This window comes from Panicum virgatum, chromosome 9K (assembly GCF_016808335.1).
Source record: "Panicum virgatum strain AP13 chromosome 9K, P.virgatum_v5, whole genome shotgun sequence".
Classification (NCBI taxonomy): Eukaryota; Viridiplantae; Streptophyta; class Magnoliopsida; order Poales; family Poaceae; genus Panicum; species Panicum virgatum.
The window spans coordinates 18,512,667-18,533,546 of NC_053144.1; the positions used below are offsets into that span (position 1 = coordinate 18,512,667).

At 48.1% G+C, this 20,880-nt stretch overlaps 1 protein-coding gene across 1 annotated transcript; it reads left to right on the plus strand.

Annotated features, from left to right (window-relative positions):
* The first annotated feature begins 3,744 nt into the window (after positions 1–3,744).
* LOC120648440 (cytochrome P450 89A2-like) lies at positions 3,745–5,271 on the plus strand. The gene has a single exon (XM_039925219.1). The coding sequence runs from the start codon at positions 3,745–3,747 to the stop codon at positions 5,269–5,271; it is 1,527 nt and encodes a 508-aa protein (XP_039781153.1).
* Positions 5,272–20,880: the final 15,609 nt, after the last annotated feature.

Consider the following 20,880-nt stretch of genomic DNA (forward strand, 5'->3'; position numbering starts at 1 on the left):
CCCCGGCTCATGGCGCCTAGCTGCTCCTGCAGCCCCGGCAAGCGGAGGCGAAGGGAAAGCGGCGGGGACGAAGAGGACGCAACGGATGACAGTCGCAGCTTCAACGTCAAGGTGCCGGCGGCGATATGCGATGGTGCCTTCGTGGCGTACAAGAGGGATCACGGTTGCGGCGTCGCGATGGGTGCAGCGATGAGTGTGGGATAGGAAACGATCGGACGAGACGGATTAGGATGACGTTGAACCAGTTTTGAATATAGCAAACATATTATACCTAGTCTCTTGGATTATCCTATAGAATTAGATGGTTTTCTATTTTTGCAAAGGGGTATAATCTCTAAATTTACCTAAAATAATACCAGAGCTCTTGGAGATGCTATAAGTGGAGTGTTCCACGTGGGGGTGATTACCGTGGGACGCGGCGGTTAAGCTGTGATTAAGCTTCTCTAAAGGCGTTTATGTCCATCGCCGTTACCGTACGGCGGCGATTTTCTAAAGTGAAGTGGGGAAAAGGAACCCAAACTCTTTTTCTTCATCACCAAGCACAGCACCGGGGGAGACCATTTGGATCTAGTCTGGCTGACGTCATGAGTGATGAATCAGCGCCATGGTATACGATGCGCGCACTTGTTGGCGGTGGTGTCAGTGTCACTGAATGTCAAGAGGTACTCGAACCTACAACCATCTTCATGCCGTGATTGTTGAGTTCCGTAGCAATTTTCACGTGCAAACCTTAGGGTTGTACATGTAGGTCTAGTAAGGCCTTGAACAGGAACAGTTGTCCAATGTCCACAGCTAACCACCATCCAACAGTGGACATATCAGTAATTTGGTTGAGGGGTAGAATTAAGTTTATTGCAATATTTGTCTTTTTTAAGGAAATTACAATATTTTATCTGATTACTTGATTTCCAATTTTTTTAAAAAAAACTGTACTTTTTTTACAAAAAACTTCAGGCAAGCTTTATTGATTCACCAATATGGATACATCGTTTACAAGGTGATGGAAAATAAATGAAGGAGGATCATCTATCCAAACCTGAGAATTATGTTGAACAAAAGCTTGCCTAGCTAATTCACGGGCTACTATATTGACCTCTCTGTTATAGTGGCTAATCGAAATCTCCCTGAACTCCTTCCATAAAACAGCTATTTCATCAAAGATAGAAACAGCAGTTGTAGCCGAGTAACCACTTTCGATCATTGTTTGCACCACTTCCACAGAATCAGACTAGATTTCCACACGAGTGCAGCTCCAATGCTGAATAAAGCATTTTTGACTTCCTCATGCGTGAACGGAGCCAGCAGCCCTTGGTTCATCTCTGATGTCACCTTCACATTCACTGCATTTAGCACATTCTCATTGATTTCTTGAATCTCTGACTAAAAGAAATAAGTGAAATAATTATGCACCATTGTTCTCATGGTGCTACCGTCCTCATGTCTTATCCCTTGATCGTCAACCAGACCCTTCACTGAATTTATTTTCTTTCTGAAAGATGCATATTGATGAAAGAAATGTGTGTTGCGATCTTCATGCTTGAGCCAATTGGCTCGGGCTCTCTGAACCCAAGTCAATTATGTACTTATCATAGGCGGAGCTTCATTAGGGCCAAAGGGGGCCATGGCCCCCCTGGATTTGTAAATTTTGCACTAGATGAACATTGTTTTGACACTGTTCGCTACTGTATTAGAAGGGCCCTCATTCTTCGATCAAGCTCCGCCATTGGTACTTATGTCACCAATGAGCCACATATATGGAGGGCCAAGTATTTTTCAACTGATTTGATCCAATACGCTCGCTCAAAAGCTGCCGAAAAAGAAGCACCTCTCGTCCTCTATTGCCTAAGGCTAAGGTCATAAGGTCATGTTCGATCTATGTGCTAATGAGCAAAAGTGCTAAACTTTACCACTAGTATATATAGACATGAGTGCTAATAGAATGTGCTAAAATTTAGCCAAGACTTAAAAACTTTAACAAAGAAATGAGTACTAATAAGTGCTAAAGTTTAGCACTCAAATTTAGTTGCTCCAAATAGACCCTAAACCTACTTTCATTCAACAAATCTCAAAAAGGACATCCTGTATGCGTGTGCGAAGATTTGCGGGACAAGAAAGAAAGAATCAAGTCAATAGCAATTGCCATTGTCTCACGTCAAATTTGATTGTAACCCAATCCGAACTTTCAGCAATCAGCACGGAGGTTATGTTTATATTAAGAACACTGGTTCAGTGGTTCACTAGTTTAGCGGTTGGACATATGAGCAAACTTGTTGAGCAAACTTTTAACCATAGATGCAGAATCTGGTGGAAACGCCACTACACGCAACTTTGCTCCACAGACCCATTTCTCATGGTCATGTATGGTTTTCATCCATTTTTTACTCTCTTCGATATTTTTACCCTGTCATGACTTCCCGTCTGTGGTCTCGTCTTGTTTAATACGTAGTAACAATTTGGACTTAATGATGTGGAACTTAGATGATTTCTTACCATTGTTGGCAAACAAAATCCATATGGTCTAGTTTTTTTTTTGTGGGGGCAAAAAAACATGGCAACATGGTCGATCCGCTCACTGCTGTCGCTTGGGAGATTTGGAGGTCACGCAATGTCCAAGTTTTCGAGATCAAATCACTTCACGATAGAACTATAGAAGCTCTAATGGTGAAGATGGAGGAAGAGGTAAGGGCCTGGTGTTTGGCCGGTGCAAACCGGTTTAAGGAGTTTGTTCTTGGAGCGTAGAACCAGACCGGTACTATTTGCACCCTATGTATATGATTTAGAAATCATTTAGGATATGCTTGTGCATATGAAGAAGTAACTAATTAGAGGTTAGTTTTCCCTGTTTGCCTTTATTAAATAGGGAGGCGGGTGCATTGTAGACACAAAACGCATGCTCCTCGATTAGTTTGTGTAGCTTGTCCCGAAGCTGGATAGGGTTGGTTTGATTCCTGTTGGGCACTTTTTTTCATGCGATCTGCATGGCACACCGTGACGGCAAGTTTTATGATCCCGCCGACTGCTGGCTGGGATGCATGTGATGATAGTGGCGGATCCCACAATCTGAGCCAATAGCAGCAAGGGCAAGCTCTTTTCGTCGAGCGAGCGCGTGGGCAGTCGCCCATCTGCCTCTCTCTCCTCAGCCACGTTGGCTCTCAGCCCGTTCCCCGCCATCTATAATACATGCTTTAAGGCTGCTGCATGGCGCGAGCGGCCATTTAACGTGCATGGGAGTTGAGCGGAGCCGCGGAGGGGTATCCCAGTCCAAAAAGACGAGTCCGACGCCAAAATGACATCCTTTTCGCAAGATGAGTCCAGAGCGACTCCTATATCGTATATGGAGTATTATGTTTGTTTTTATACATCTTATTTTTACAGTATGTTGCACCGTAAAAGATCTCTTTCGATTCCGTTCCCGGTGGCGGTCTGGCCGTATGGGGAGTTGCCCAGAGATAATTGCATGGGTGACTTAACGATTGCAAGATTTAAATTTCTTTGAAAGGAGTAGTAACAAATCCACAATGAAAACATTCAAATCTACCTACCTTACGGAGTTACAGAATCGAAGCTTCTACTGGACGCGTGGCGTCGTCACGTCAACGGACGCCTCGCGCTTATCGGAAAACTACCGAACTGCTAGTCCTGCGGCGACAGGATTGCCCGCCGGCACCTTATAAAACGAGCATGGACAGCCGGCCGGCCTTGCCATTCGCAAACCCATCGCAGCACGAGCCATCGCGCAGCGCCATGGAGGCCTGGCTCCTCCTCGCCGCCGCTGTGCTCATCCCCTTGCTCGTCCTGCTCCGGAGCGGCAGGAGCCGCCGCTTGCCGCCCGGCCCGCCGGCCGTGCCGCTGCTCGGCAACCTGCTGTGGCTGCGCCACTCGGCCGCCGACGTCGAGCCGCTCCTCCTGCGGCTCTTCCGGCGGTACGGCCCCGCCGTCACGCTCCGGATCGGCTCGCGCCTCAGCATCTTCGTGGCGGACCGCCGCCTCGCGCACGCCGCGCTCGTGGGCGCCGGCGCCTCGCTGGCCGACCGGCCCCGGGCCGCCGCGAGCTCGCTCCTCGGCGTCACCGACAACATCATCACCCGCGCCGACTACGGCGCCGTGTGGCGCCTCCTCCGCCGCAACCTCGTCTCCGAGACGCTGCACCCGTCGCGGGTCCGCCTGTTCGCGCCGGCGCGCGCGTGGGTGCGCCGCGTCCTCGTGGACAAGCTGCGGGAGGCCGCCGGGGACGGGGACGACGCGCCCGGCAGCGTCATGGAGGCGTTCCAGTACACCATGTTCTGCCTCCTCGTGCTCATGTGCTTCGGCGAGCGGCTCGACGAGCCGGCGGTGCGCGCCATCGAGGACGCCGAGCGCGCCTGGCTGCTCCACATCTCGAGGAAGCTGAGCGTCTTCTTCTTCCTCCCGTCCGTCACGAAGCACATCTTCCGCGGCCGCCTCCGGGACGCCCACGCGCAGCGCCGCCGCCAGAGGGAGCTCTTCGTGCCGCTGATCAACGCGCGGCGGGAGTACAAGAGGCAGGCCAAGGAAGAAGGCCGGCCGCCGGTGAGGGAAACCACGTTCCACCACTCGTACGTGGACACGCTGCTCGACATCACGCTACCGGAGGAGGGCAACCGCCCGCTCACCGACGACGAGATCGTCGCGCTCTGCTCCGAGTTCCTCAACGCCGGGACCGACACCACCTCCACCGGGCTGCAGTGGATCATGGCCGAGCTGGTCAGGAACCCGGCCGTCCAGGAGAAGCTCTACGACGAGATCAGGGCCACGTGCGGGGACGGCGAGGTCTCGGAGGAGGTCCTCCACCGCATGCCGTACCTGAAGGCGGTGATCCTCGAAGGCCTGCGGAAGCACCCGCCGGGGCACTTCGTGCTGCCGCACAAGGCGGCGGAGGACATGGACGTCGGCGGGTACCTGATCCCCAAGGGCGCGACGGTGAACTTCATGGTGGCCGAGATGGGCAGGGACGGGGAGGAGTGGGTGAGGCCGATGGAGTTCGTGCCGGAGCGGTTCCTGGAGGGCGGCGACGGCGCGGGCGTGGACATGACCGGCACCAAGGGGATCCGGATGATGCCGTTCGGCGTCGGCCGGAGGATCTGCGCCGGGCTGAGCATCGCCATGCTGCACCTGGAGTACTTCGTGGCCAACATGGTCAGGGAGTTCGAGTGGAAGGAGGTGCCCGGGCATGAGGTGGACTTCGCCGAGAAGCGCGAGTTCACCACCGTCATGAAGAGGCCGCTCCGGCCCCGCCTTGTGCCCAGGAATTAGCACATGTTTTGGATTAGATTCAGTTGTGAGATTTATCATTAGGTGATTCAGGAGTCTATATATAAACTATTATAGTGTCGTGTCTGCAGCGTATTTATGTCTTATATGGTAATTAAATCCTTGTTTTGATGCAATTTTAATCGGTTTGTTTCCTTCAAGCAACACTGGTAGGGTGCACGTTAACAAAAGGGTACCCTTAACAAAAAATTGAAATAAAAATGTTTACCAAAAAAAAACTTTTCGAGCAATGTTAAAACGTCATATGTATTTTTTTAATTATACAGTACAACGCAAACACTCACAACGCACGCACACTCGCACTCCTATGAACATACGTACGCAAACCCTACCCCTATGAGCATCTTCGAAAACTGAGCCGGCAAATCCTCGAGATTGACGAAATCACCACAGGCGCCTCTCTAACTAATATATGAAAAAAAGCAATTATCGGATGACGTGTCATAAAAAGAGACTGCGAATCGAATTCGATTTACAACACATCATAGATACATGGACAGTGAAAACGACTTCGATGCAATACGCTCCGATCCTTAGGATTGCAGATAATCAACTGGAAATTGGATTATATTATCACAGATACGATTGTTACAATGCCTGCACAAATTTGTAAAGAGAACACAATTTCACCCACCACTGTTTGAGGTTAGGAGCTGATGATAACCACGCAGTACGTGGAAAACCACCGCACTGCACCTGCGGTTCGAGCCTGATGGTTCAGATGGACACACGTCCCGTGAATCTGAAGGACCGGACAGGCGATCAGAGGGGGTGAATGGGAGCCTATAAAAATTCTTCAAGAGAACAAGACATATCTCCCGAATTCAATCCCGACACACATCTCTTCTAACCGCTAAGGTGACACAAGCCAACTCGTGACGAGATCATCCTAGTAACGATTAGGAAAAACTCGACGCAAAACGGAAGCACGTGAAAAGCTATCTACTTGCACAACACAAAGCGAAAACATCGATTACCAAGTGCCGCAAAAGCTTTTCAATCACACTTGCACAAGAGCTTACTTTAAAGAGCATGCAACGATTTAACATGCAAAAGGCCGATCAAGAGTCTCACCAAAAAGATTAGAATTGATCACCACAAAATAGTCCTCTGAATTGAACATGCAAAGGCTAACCAGAACTACTCGACTCAAGTCTAAACAACAGAGCATGCAAAGATCTCACAAATATTATCAAGCATAAATACTAATCAATTTAAGCTAAACAAGTAAGGAACTAGTGCTACTCACGGAGACACAAGCAATAAATAAAAGAACTAGCAAAGATTTCCTAATCATTAGCTTGCATGCAAAGCTCATGTGTTAGTCTGAAAGCGTGCGCGTGCACCTGGAAGTTTGCCGTGGCCAGCTTGCTGGGCTGCCTGCTGCGCGCCGCAAATCGGCCTGCTGGAGCGAGAGGAGCTGCCCCGTCTGCTGCTGGGCCGCCTACCCCTGGTCGACGCGGTTTTTTTTATTTTTTTATTTTTCAATTTCGTTTTATACAAAAATATATTTTTATTTTCGAAATTTACAGGAATATACCCCGGCCGCCCCGCTGCCGGGTGGCCGGCACCTGGCCGCCCCGCTGCCGAGCGGCATGGGGTTTTCTGCAAAAAGTTTCGCAGAAAATTTGCGCCCGGGTCCCTGGAGGACCGGTCGCCCGGCAGCGGGGTGGCCAGGCCACCCGGCAGCGGGGCGGCGGGTCCTGGCCGCCCGCCAGCTGGGTGACCGGCTCCCCCACCCTTATATAAGGGTTGGCTGGTCCCCCACCCCTCATTTGCATCACTAAAATTCCAGAAACCAAGAAAAGAGAGGGAGAGAGGCGAAGCCCTGCGAATTTTCGAGCCGGCGACTGCAGGTAACCAAAATTCTTCTACGCTTATTAGCAATCAGTTTAATATCATTATTGTGTGGCCAGATATGTCAAGCAAACTTTGTTTTCAAGTTCATTATGGTGACTACTATATTTCTCATGATGCGTATGGAGTAAATCTATCAGTTTTTGAACGCAGAGAGTGCGGAATAGATAAACCCTTAGAGAGGAGTTTTGGTTCCATACGCAAATGCCTTCACGAGATATTCAATGTGAATTCAAAGACCCATTTTCTAACCGTTCAGACTATGACGAATTGGGCAACTGAAGAGAATTTCTGGGAGTTGATGCTTATAACAAATACCGAAGAATGGCGGACTTACATGCAAGCAGCTCTTAACCGCGGGTGGCCTCTTGCAATGCTAATTCAGATACACCAGAAGGCAGCTCATTTTCGTGAAGGGTCAACAAGTACATCATCTCATATGAACCAAGCAGTGGAACAAGAAAATGAAGATCAGAACATGCATGTCATAGAACCTGAGCCGCAAGGTATAACTGATCAGGTAGGAGTAAAAGAAGATCAGAACGTGCATGTTATTCAACCCGAGCCGCAAGGTTTAGCTGATGAGGGGGAGCGGATACCTGGAATAGTGGAAGCTTGTAACACCCCGGTGTTAATTTTACGCTAATCCCGTGTTTAATCGCTAATCGTGGCTTAACCGCGTCATTAGCGTTAATCATGTTCGCATAGTAAACATTGTTTTAGCTATGTTTGACCCCGTTTTTCTCGATGATCCGAATCTCAAATCAACTTTCGCCCAAAATGAAAGTTGTAGATCTTCTCTCCCTCTACAACTTCTATTTTGGCCAAATTTCAAGTTCCTATATCAAATTTTGAGTTCCAACAAGTCAAAGTCAAATCAATTTGGGTCAAAATCGTGCACTGTTCTTCCCTGTGCCTCCACTGTTCTCGCCCATACCGCGACCGACGACCGTCGACGCCGGCGAGCTCCTACACGCGTCGCTCATCCCGGCGATCCTCGTTCTCCGAGCGCCGCCTTATCCTCGCGCAGTCACGGGAACCTTCTCCTCCCTTCCATCCCTCCTCCTTCCTCGCGCTCGCGTTGCACAGAGCTCGAGCTGGACGCCGCCGCTCGTCGCGCCGGCCAAACCTCGCTGCCCCGCTTCGATCCTTCGCACTCCGAGCCGCGCAACCTCACCTCGCACCCACTCCGCACCTCCCCAAGCTCGACCGTGCCCTACGCCGGCCGAAATCGAGCCGCCACCGTCGCCTGCCATTGCCGTTCTTCCCCGAGCTCCGCCCTCTCCATCGAGCTCCCTCCTCCAGCCCTCCTCCACTCAAATCGAGCGGGGAAGAGGTCGAGGAGAGAGAGGCGCACGCCGCCGGGCCTCCCTGCGCGGGGCCGCGCGCCGCCGTCGCGCGCCCCGAGGCCACCCGGCCGTGCTGATGCTCACGCAGCCCCCTCCCGCGGCTGCCTTACTCCGGCGCAGCCGGAACGGCCGGCCACCACTGCCGCCGCCGCAAGCCGCCGCCGCCCATGGTCTGGCGCGCCGCCGCCGCCTCGCTCCACCCCGTGCCGCCCCTGCGCGGGCTGCGGGTGCGTGGGCCCCTGCGTGCGAGCCCCGCCCGCGCTGCCCCGCCGGCCGGCCGGCCCACGACCGCCGCGCGCATGCCAGGGCGCCGCCGGTGTGCGCGGCCGGGGCAGGCAGTCAAAACAGGGGAGGCAGCTGGGCCGGCGCCCACTTACATGTGGGGCCCAGCTGTCAGCCCCTTTTGTTTTATTTTTGTTTTTCCAATTCCAGTTATTTTATTTCAACTGCAAATTCATAATTGCATAACAATTTAAAGAAAAATGAGAAAAATGCAAAATAAATTTTGTTAGGTTTCTAAAATTGAGATCTTCAGAAGAAAAATACTTGGGCATAGGAATTGTCACTTTTTCCCCTGCTAAAAATTTGGGTTGTGTTTAAGCTAGTTTAATTATTATCGGTTGTTCTGTTGCTCTAAAAATTGTGAAATTTATTCAGTAAATTACTCTTTGTATGTGTAGTCCACTAAAAATTTTTTAGGTGCATGGCTTATGTGCATGTGTGTGGATCTATTCTTGTTTAATTTCTTTTCTAGAGTTAAAATAAATACTTTCGATCGTCTATAAATGTTGGAAAATTTATGTGGCATGCTTTATCAAAATCATGTTATTTTGGATAAATTCATGTTGTTAGATCATATCTGCAAGTCAAATCCTTGTTTTTAATTTGCTCCTAGCTACACTTTTCTTTTATAATTGTGGTTATTTGATTATTATTTCATGCATGTGTAACCTCAGCAAAGCAGGCTTCTGTTTTAATGCATGCTACTCTAAGTAAGTTTAGTAGTTGTGGTTTTGAAAGAAACACTTCAGGCTAAAATATTTTGAAGTCTTGAGACCAATCGTCAGCACCCACACCCTTTCGGTTTTAGCCTTGTTGTTGTGATTATTCAATTAATGTTGGTCGGTCTTGATTGTGGCTCATTTTGCATTGTATCACATTGCATCGCATCTTGAGCACTCATGCATCGCACTGTGTCCTAACTCCTGCATGGCATCTTTTCATATGTGTAGACGTCACGAACGAAGCGGTCTACGAGCTGGTTGCTGAGCCGGTCCAGGAGCCGCAAGCAGGAGAACAGCAGGAGGACGCAGTCGAGCCCACTTCCAAAGAAGTTGCTAACCCTGCTGACCTGCAAGGCAAGCCCCGGAGCATAACCCTTACTTTCAGTATCAAATGTTTATCTAAGTATTTGTGCATTTACGTTTAGAGGAGTTGTATGCAACCCTAGTATGCATGGTTTTCCATAGGTACCGATGAGTCTCTACTAGTGTGCAGGTCGTTAGTACGGCAATGCTTAAATAGGATTTGGTAGAAGTCGAGTGATTCCTGTCACTCGCGTGTTATAAGTCCTTGTTTAGTGGCAAAGTTACTGAAGGATAAACCAAGGAGGAAAAGAGAAATGGAGACCGGGCGGGAATGAGTTGGAGTATGGATATGGAATAGATGAGAAAGTGAACTTCCGCCTGTGTCGATTGAGGACCATACCGTTGTTGGCCCTGATGACTAAGGATTGAACAGTACTAACCACATGCCGGGAGTAGGAGGTAGTCGAAACCGGTAAGCTCATTACTTGAGTCACAACGATACTTTGAATCACGACTTGCTACTCTGGGAGTGGGATGATGGCGGGTAGTCGCCCTCGGGTCCACTGGGTGTTCGCTGCGTGGAGCTCCTCACCCGGGTTTCGGCAGGTGTGATTCAGACGTCGGGGTGATGATAGGAACAGTTGACGTGTGTGGCCCGACGGGGTTGCATGTGTTGTGTGAGTTAGGTCCACCTTGCAAGGTTAAATCGGATCAATTCGTCGTCTCTCTCGGTTAAGAGAACCTTGGTCACTGCGTCACATCGTAGTAAGAAGTGGAATAAGCATTGAAAGGTGAAGATGGAATGTTGTTTCTGTTGTTTTGAAGAATTAATCTGATCTATCATGTGTGCTCTAGATATTTAAGCAAATCTAGTGGTATTCGATATATTAAACTTGAGCTAAAATATTGAAAGCAAGGATTCACTACTAGCGGCGTTTCAGCAAAACAAACCCCAGAGCCAAAAGCCTGCATGTCTAGGAGTTGGCTAAGTATATACCATAGTCGGGTAAGCCTTGCTGAGTATTAATATACTCAGGGTTGTTGTTGTAACCCTTCTGAGCTGGTTGTGTTCCCGCTGACTTCGAGGAGGTATGTGCGTCCTGGATTGGACAGCCGCTTCCTCCGGGTTGGACCGTCGAGTGGGCCCCGTCTTCCTCGTGAAGATCGGGCAGGTTGGCATCACATCGGTGGGCTGGATGTGGCGCTCACCTTGTATCGTCATGGTGGTTATCGTATTGTATTTCTAACTTGTTTTTTAGACTTCCGCTGTGTTTTGAACTCTGTCGTTTGTACTTAAAGCTTTTATGTAAAACCTGTGTTGTAAATTAATTTGAAGATTTCTGTATGCTTGTATCACCTGTGCTCGTCTTCGTACGGGTCTACTAGTGTAATTGTGATCCTGGAGTATAGTAGTTTAATCGGGATTTACCTGACAGCCTGTCAGATTACACCGTTTTAAGTGCACAGTAATTTGATTAAGTATTAAGATGATTGTTAGCGCACTTAAGCCGGTTTAATTTGGGCGGTGCTGCTACAGCTGGCATCAGAGCTCTAAATTGCACTGGGGTGATTACTGGCGTGCTTAATTAAGTTAAGTAACTCTTACTTTGCAACGATTTCGGGTTTTTCGAAAAGTTGACGCTAGATGCGCTAAGGAATAGGATAGATAGATCGTATGCCCGAATTATGTGTTATAAGTTAGGTGGCATCTAAGTATCTATTTTATTCCTGCACTTCCAGCTTCTACTTTTTGCTAAACCTTACTTCGGTAACGACGCACCTACGCTAAGGTAAGCGAGGTAAGCATTCTTGGTAGTCCTTTAGAAAAGCCCATGTGTTTCATATGTGCGCGGGTCCCGTATGATGAGCATACGAGGAGGTGATAAGGCTCAATTCAAACGAGCCTGTCGCTATCTGCCGCCTAATATGGTGTGCAGATTTCATACCGTGTGATTGTAATCACGGTCATCTTGTAAGGTAATGTTACAAGATGTAAACCTGTCATGCAGTTGGCCATGACCGTGACCCTTGGGACACGTCTACCCTTGGATGTCCCATAAGGCGAGTGTACGGGAAGTGAATATGTTATTATGACGTATGCAGCGCTGCCCATTCAGCGTCGAACGTCTGGGTGCCATCTCTATAGTGGATGGTAATGTATGTGTGAATATGTGGGAAACTGCATATGCGTTACCCGTGTGGCGTAGGACACATGGGGGCCGTTCGTGAGTGCTGGCACGAAGGGTCTAGAAGTGGTTATATACTCTGTGTTCTTTTGCAGGAAACTAACTACGTTAAGCGCGCTATGAAATCCTTGATCGTAGGAACGACTAGTCTATATATTGGGAGAGTACGTAACTGTGCCACCGGTCGTCCTCGTATACCATAATTTGGTACTTGTTTGGGTGAGGAACGCTAGAACGTGCATGCATCTTGCATCTTGCATACCCGAGTTGGTTGATCGCTGTGTTGCTTACGGTTGCGCTTCATAAAAACTTATTTTGATCGCCATGTTTTTACTGTTGTGTTTCTTGAAAAATTTATTCTGCGGGTACGTGAAAATTTTGGAACTCCAGTGATGAACTGTGCATTGGATGTCTGCGAATCTAAATTTTGTGCAAGCAATGTTCAGTGCCGCCTACACTAGAGCTTCTCTAGGCGGAACTTGTGCAACCCCGAGTTACCAATTTGCGGTTCAAGTTGCGCAGATGCGGTTTCAACCGAAGCAAGTCATTTTATTTTTTTCCCTTGGTGAACCATATCGCGAGGGAAATGATTCATGCCGTGTGTTCATACTATATATGCACATTCTTTAATTGCATGAATTAGTCCTGACAGCGGGATGGCTAACCAAGGGGTGGTTATTTTGCAGATGGGTGATAACCACGTTGCCAACCATGATAATGAGAATCACGAAGCATTGCCCCAACCATCTCCCTCTTTGGCTCAGGCTATTGCGGCTCTTATCGCCGACCACAATGAGCAGACTGAGTTGATGAGGCAACTGGTGCAAGCCAATACCGGTAGAGGTCGACAAGAGCCACCACCACCAGCAGAAACTGACTATGTCGGTTTTCTGGCCACCCAGCCGCCTCTGTTCCACAAGGCAGATGATCCTCTTGAGGCAGATGCTTGGATTCGCACCATTGAGGATAAGTTCAGCATCCTCAATTGCGCAGAAATGGACAAAGCCGCCTTTGCAGCGCAACAGCTGAGAGGACCTGCAAAAATATGGTGGGTCAATCACAAGGCTCTACTTCCCGCCAATACGCGTCTAATCTGGGATGAGTTTGTGGCAGCTTTTAAAGCCTACCACATTCCTACCAGCTTGATGAGGAGAAAGATGGCAGAGTTCCTAGCCCTGAAGCAAGGGAACAACACTGTTCTCTAGCATGCTCAAACTTTCAATCAGTTATCCCAGTATGGCGGTTTTCATGTGGATACTGATGAGAAGAAACAGGATTGCTTCAGGAGGGGACTTAGCACAAAGCTTCAGGACAAGCTAGCTCTCACTACATGCAACAACTTTACAGAGCTGGTTAATAAGGCCATCACGCAGGAAGATGCCACGCTGGCGCTCAAGGCTGACAAGAAAAGGAAGGCACCTATAGGGTCCTCCAGCAATGCACCTCAGAAGTACAAGCTGATTCAGACAGGGACTCAACAGGCTTCAAATCGTCCTCCGCAACAGAGTCGTTGGGTCGCTAGGCCGCCACAGCAACAGTGGGCACCACGTCCCTCGACACAACAACAAGGGCAGCAAGCTACACGCCCCAGCACCTACCCCTGTTACAATTGCGGTAACTATGGGCACTTTGCACGTGACTGCCGTATCCTGCCTAAGCAGAGCAACTACAAGACCCCCGCACCGGTTCAAAGTCCTATTCAGCAGACTCAGAAGAAGAAGGTTGCACCTATTAAGACTGGACGTGTGAACTACACCACTCTGGAGGATGTTCCTGAGGGTACTTAAGTGATGGCGGGTATGTTTTCCATCCATCACCGCCCCGCTATTGTGTTATTTGACTCTGGAGCATCTCATACATTCATCAGTCAAGCATGTGTAGCACAGCTTAATTTGCAAGTAACCCACATGATAAGACCTTATATCATTCATGCACCGGGCGCACACTTAAGTACCAGCCAATTAGTTCGAGGTGTGCCCCTTGACTTGAGCGGGACGATTTTTCAGACCACACCCATTGTCCTTCCAAGCCAGGGGATCGATGTCATACTTGGAATGAATTGGATGAAGGAACATGGTGCTATCATCAATACCTCCTCTCGTATCATTCAGTTAAACTCTCCCACATATGGTTCTATGGATATTCATCTTTCCCAGCACGAGATTCCAACAGGAGCGATATTCCATCTTGAGGCAAAACCTTTAGAAGAAATTTCTGTGGTTTGTGAATACCCCGATGTGTTTCCAGAGGACTTGCAAGGCATGCCTCCCGATTGGGATATTGAGTTTGTCATTGAGTTACAGCCTGGCACAACACCCATATCTCGAAGGCCATATAGAATGACTCCGAGTGAGTTAGCTGAATTAAAAGTTCAGTTACAAGAGTTGCTGGATAAAGGCTTTATTCGACCGAGCACCTCACCTTGGGGATGCCCGGCTTTGTTTGTAAAGAAGAAAGATCATGAACTGAGGCTATGTGTGGATTACAGGCCCCTGAATGCAGTTACCATCAAAAACAAATATCCACTTCCTCGTATTGATATTCTTTTTGATCAACTAGCCGGAGCTAAGGTATTCTCAAAAATAGATCTACGATCTGGTTATCATCAAATCAAAATCAGACCGGCGGATATACCAAAAACAGCTTTCTCTACTCGTTATGGTCTTTACGAGTATTTGGTGATGTCCTTCGGATTAACCAATGCTCCAGCTTACTTCATGTACCTTATGAATTCAGTGTTCATGCCGGAGTTAGATAATTTCGTCGTGGTCTTCATTGATGATATCTTGATCTACTCCAAGACTGAGGAAGAACATGCTCGTCATCTTCACATAGTTCTTCAACGTCTTAGAGAGCACCAGCTTTATGCCAAATTCAGCAAATGTGACTTCTGGCTGAAAGAAGTTCCATTCCTCGGTCATGTCATATCTGCTGAGGGCATCTCTGTGGATCCCAGTAAAGTACATGATGTACTTGATTGGGAAGCCCCAACTTCAGTTCCTGAAATCCGCAGTTTCTTGGGTTTAGCTGGGTATTATCGTCGTTTCATCCCAGAATTCTCCAAAATTGCGAAGCCGATGACTGAACTTCTGAAAAAGGGTGTCAAGTTCTATTGGAGTAATCAATGTGAGGAAGCTTTCCAGAAATTGAAAACACTTCTCACTTCCGCTCCAATCTTGGCCCAACCCGACACTACAAAGCCATTCGATGTCTACTGTGATGCCTCAGGCACAGGACTTGGCTGTGTTCTGATGCAAGAAAACCGAGTGATTGCTTATGCTTCATGATCACTCAAGCATCATGAAGAGAACTACCCCACCCATGATCTTGAATTAGCAGCTGTGGTTCATACTCTGAAGATCTGACGACACTACCTTATAGGTACATTGTGCAACATCTATACTGACCACAAGAGTCTCAAATATCTTTTCAGTCAAGATGATTTGAACATGCGTCAAAGAAGATGGCTTGAGCTGATTAAAGATTATGAGCTCGAAGTGCATTATCATCCTGGCAAGGCAAATGTAGTTGCCGATGCGCTAAGTCGCAAAGCTCACTGTCATTGCATTTCAGCTATACCATTAAGCGAGTCTCTTTGCTATGAAATGGAAAAGCTGAACTTAAGTATCGTACCACATGGCACATTGGCCCATTTAGAACTCACTCCTACTCTTCGTGATCTCATCATTGCGGCACAAAAGAAAGGTAAAGGGGTGAAGGAAATTCAGAGAAGGATATCAGAAGGAGACCCTAAAGTGAATTGTTTCCACCAAGATAGTGAGAATGTGTTATGGTTCAAAACCCGACTAGTGGTGCCAAAGGATTTTGAGCTCAGAAAACAAATCCTTGATGAGGCTCATACTTCTCGACTATCAATCCATCCGGGTAGCAACAAGATGTACCAAGACCTGAAACAAAGATTTTGGTGGACTCGGATGAAAAGGGAAATAGCCAACTTTGTGTCAGAGTGTGATATCTGTCGAAGGGTTAAAGCCAGTCATCTCAGGCCAGCTGGAACTATCCAACCTTTGAATATTCCTGAATGGAAATGGGAGGATATCAGCATGGATTTCATTGTCGGATTACCTCGAACTCAAAAGGGTTACGATTCTATTTGGGTTGTGGTCGACAGGCTAACCAAGTCAGTACATTTTATTCCAGTTAACATTCATTATTCGACAAAGAAATATGCTGAGTTATACGTTGAGTGTATCTTATGCCTGCATGGTATACCCAAGACTATCATCTCTGATCGTGGAAGCCAATTCACTGCTCGCTTTTGGGAGCAACTACATGCTAGCTTGGGAACACATCTTATTCGCAGTTCTGCATATCATCCTCAAACAGACGGCCAAACGGAAAGGATTAACAAAATTCTAGAGGATATGCTCTGTGCTTGTGTCTTAGCTTACCCGCAGAAATGGGATGAATGCTTGCCGTTAGCTGAATTCTCTTATAACAATAGCCATCAAGAAAGCATCAAAATGGCACCATTCGAAGCACTGTATGGTCGTCGATGCCGTACACCTCTCAATTGGTCTGAAACCGGAGAAAGAACCATCTTTGGGCCCGACATGGTTCAAGAGGCCGAAGAACAAGTCCGTCTTATCCAAGCAAACTTAAAGATCGCACAGTCTCGGCAGAAGAGCTATGCTGATAAAAGGAGTAGTCCACTCGTGTTTGAAGTCGGTGATCACGTCTATCTGAAGGTCTCACCTTGGAAAGGCGTGCAAAGGTTTGGAATAAAAGGAAAGCTAGCTCCCCGCTACCTTGGTCCATATCCAATTGTGGAAAGATGCGGTCCCGTGGCTTACCAATTGAATCTTCCAGCGAATCTTTCTGCAGTTCATAACATTTTCCATGTGTCGCAACTCAAAAAGTGTCTTAGAGTTCCGACAGAAGTTGTCGGAAGTGACTCGATTCAATTAGAGTCTGATCTCACTTATCCTGAGCATCCTATCAAGATTATTGATCGCAAGGATCGAGTTACTCGTCGCACAACCAATAGATTCTACAAAGTTCAATGGAGCAATCACTCTGAAGAAGAAGCTACTTGGGAGAAAGAGGAATTTCTGAAATCCAAGTATCTGGACTTTTTAAACGCTCATTCAGGTACTTCACTTTTGAACCTTCTCGCCTTATACTTTCTCTCGTGCCTGAATCTCGGGATAAGATTCTTTTAAGGGGGGTAACACCCCGGTGTTAATTTTACGCTAATCTCGGGTTTAATTGGTAATCGTGGCTTAACCGCGTCATTAGCGTTAATCGTGTTCGCATAGTAAACATTGTTTTAGCTATGTTTGACCCTGTTTTTCTCGATGATCCGAATCTCAAATCAACTTTCGCCCAAAATGAAAGTTGTAGATCTTCTCTTCCTCTACAACTTCTATTTTGGCCAAATTTCAAGTTCCTATATCAAATTTTGAGTTCCAACAGGTCAAAGTCAAGTCAATTTGGGTCAAAATCGTGCACTGTTCTTCCCTGTGCCTCCACTGTTCTCGCCCATACCGCGACCGGCGACCGTCGACGCCGGCGAGCTCCTACACGCGTCGCTCATCCCGGCAATCCTCGTTCTCCGAGCGCCGCCTTATCCTCGCGCAGGCACGGGAACCTTCTCCTCCCTTCCATCCCATCTCCTTCCTCACGCTCGCGTTGCGCAGAGCTTGAGCTGGACGCCGCCGCTCGTCGCGCCGGCCAAACCTCGCAGCCCCGCTTCGATCCTTCGCACTCTGAGCCGCGCAACCTCACCCCGCACCCACTCCGCACCTCCCCGAGCTCGACCATGCCCTACGCCGGCCAAAATCGAGCTGCCACCGCCGCCCGCCATTGCCGTTCTTCCCCAAGCTCCACCCTCTCCATCGAGCTCCCTCCTCCGCTCAAATCTAGCCCTCGGTGAGCTCCCCCGCGACCTCCTCTCCCTCCCCGACCTCTTCCCCGCTCGGTTCCGGCGCTACCGCCGCCGCAGCGCCGCCGCGCCGCCACCGACGTGCGCACGCCCCCGGGCCTCCCTGCGCGGGGCCGCGCGCCACCGTCGCGTGCCCCGAGGCCACCCGGCCGTGCTGATGCTCGCGCTGCCCCCTCCCGCAGCCGCCTTGCTCCGTCGCAGCCGGAACGGCCGGCCACCACTGCCGCCGCCGCAAGCCGCCGCCACCCATGGTCTGGCGCGCCACCGCCGCCTCGCTCCACCCCGTGCCGCCCCTGCCCGGGCTGCGGGTGCGTGGGCCCCTGCGTGCGAGCCCCGCCCGCGCTGCCCCGCCGGCCGGCCGGCCCACGGCCGCCGCGCGCGTGCCAGGGCACCGCCGGCGTGCGCGGCCGGGGCAGGCAGGCAAAACAGGGGAGGCAGCTGGGCCGGCGCCCACTTACATGTGGGGCCGAGCTGTCAGCCCCTTTTGTTTTATTTTTGTTTTACCAATTCCAGTTATTTTATTTCAGCTGCAAATTCATAATTGCATAACAATTTAAAAAAAATTAGAAAAATGCAAAATAAAATTTGTTAGGTTTCTAAAATTGAGATCTTCAGAAGAAAAATACTTGGGCATAGGAATTGTCACTTTTGCCCCTGCTAAAAATTTGAGTTGTGTTTAAGCTAGTTTAATTATTATCGGTTGTTCTGTTGCTCTAAAAATTGTGAAATTTATTCAGTAAATTACTCTTTGTATGTGTAGTCCGCTGAAAAATTTTCAGGTGCATGGCTTATGTGCATGTGTGTGGATCTGTTCTTGTTTAATTTCTTTTCTAGAGTTAAAATAAATACTTTCGATCGTCTATAAATGTTGGAAAATTTATGTGGCATGCTTTATCAAAATCTTCTTATTTTGGATAAATTCGTGTTGCTAGATCATATATGGAAGTCAAATCCTTGTTTTTAATTTGCTCCTAGCTACACTTTTCTTTTATAATTGTGGTTATTTGATTATTATTTAATGCATGTGTAACCTCAGCAAAGCAGGCTTCTGTTTTAATGCATGCTACTCTAAGTAAGTTTAGTAGTTGTGGTTTTGAAAGAAACACTTCAGGCTAAAATATTTTGAAGTCTTGAGACCAATCGTCAGCACCCACACCCTTTCGGTTTTAGCCTTGTTGTTGTGATTATTCAATTAATGTTGGTCGGTCTTGATTGTGGCTCATTTTGCATTGTATCACATTGCATCGCATCTTGAGCACTCATGCGTCGCACTGTGTCCTAACTCCTGCATGGCATCTTTTCATACGTGTAGACGTCACGAACGAAGCGGTCTACGAGCTGGTTGCTGAGCCGGTCCAGGAGCCGCAAGTAGGAGAACAGCAGGAGGACGCAGTCGAGCCCACTTCCGAAGAAGTTGCTAACCCCGCTGACCTGCAAGGCAAGCCCGGAGCATAACCCTTACTTTCAGTATCAAATGTTTATCTAAGTATTTGTGCATTTACGTTTATAGGAGTTGTATGCAACCCTAGTATGCATGTTTTTCCATAGGTACCGATGAGTCTCTACTAGTGTGCAGGTCGTTAGTACGGCAATGCTTAAATAGGATTCGGTAGAAGTCGAGTGATTCCTGTCACTCGCGTGTTATAAGTCCTTGTTTAGTGGCAAAGTTACTGAAGGATAAACCAAGGAGGAAAAGAGAAATGGAGACCGGGCGGGAATGAGTTGGAGTATGGATATGTAATAGATGAGAAAGTGAACTTCCGCATGTGTCGATTGAGGACCGTACTGTTGTTGGCCCTGATGACTAAGGATTGAACAGTACTAACCACATGCCGGGAGTAGGAGGTAGTCGAAACCGGTAAGCTCATTACTTGAGTCACAACGATACTTTGAATCACGACTTGCTACTCTGGGAGTGGGATGATGGCGGGTGTTGTAGTCGCCCTCGGGTCCACTGGGTGTTCGCTGCGTGGGGCTCCTCACCTGGGATTCGGCAGGTGTGATTCAGACGTCGGGGTGATGATAGGAACAGTTGACGTGTGTGGCCCGACGGGGTTGCATGTGTCGTGTGATTTATGTCCACGTTGCAAGGTTAAATCGGATCGATTCGCCGTCTCTCTCGGTTAAGAGAACCTTGGTCACTGCGTCACATCGTAGTAAGAAGTGGAATAAGCATTGAAAGGTGAAGATGGAATGTTTTTTCTGTTGTTTTGAAGAATTAATCTGATCTATCATGTGTGCTCTAGATTAACCTGTGTTGTAAATTAATTTGAAGATTTCTGTATGCTCGTATCACCTGTGCTTGTCTTCATATGGGTCTACTAGTGCAATTGTGATCCTGGAGTACAATAGTTTAATCGGAATTTACCCGACAGCCTGTCAGATTACACCGTTTTAAGTGCACAGTAACTTGATTAAGTATTAAGATGATGGTTAGCGCACTTAAACCAGGAGACTCGAATGATGGAAGAATGTGGGGACTCATCAGACGATGAGGACTACCCGTTGCTAGGTGAATGGCGAGACAAGGGTTTTGGAAATCCAGTGATACTGAATATTAGGAGTAATGAGTACGAATCTAGAGAGAATGAGGTTGTGCATGGGGGCAAAGTATCCTAGCATTGAAGCTGTGAAGGATGCTGTGAAGCTTTGGGCTATATTGTTGAGGAAGGAATTCAGAGTTGTGAAGTCTAACAGCAAAGAATATGAAGTGAAGTGTGTCAATGGTGATTGTACATGGCGAGTACATGCCTACAAGGGCAAGTACAAGACACACTGGGAGTGTTCAATTATTACACCATATACATGTAGATTAACTGCTGTTGCGCAAAATCACCGTAACATCACATCCACTTTTGTGGCCAAGAAGATGTATGAGGTGATTCTCGACAAAATTGATTATGAGCAAAAATTGATAATTAGGGACATAGACTATCGTTTTCAATACAAAATCAGCTATGCAAAGGCTTGGCGGGCAAAACAAAAAG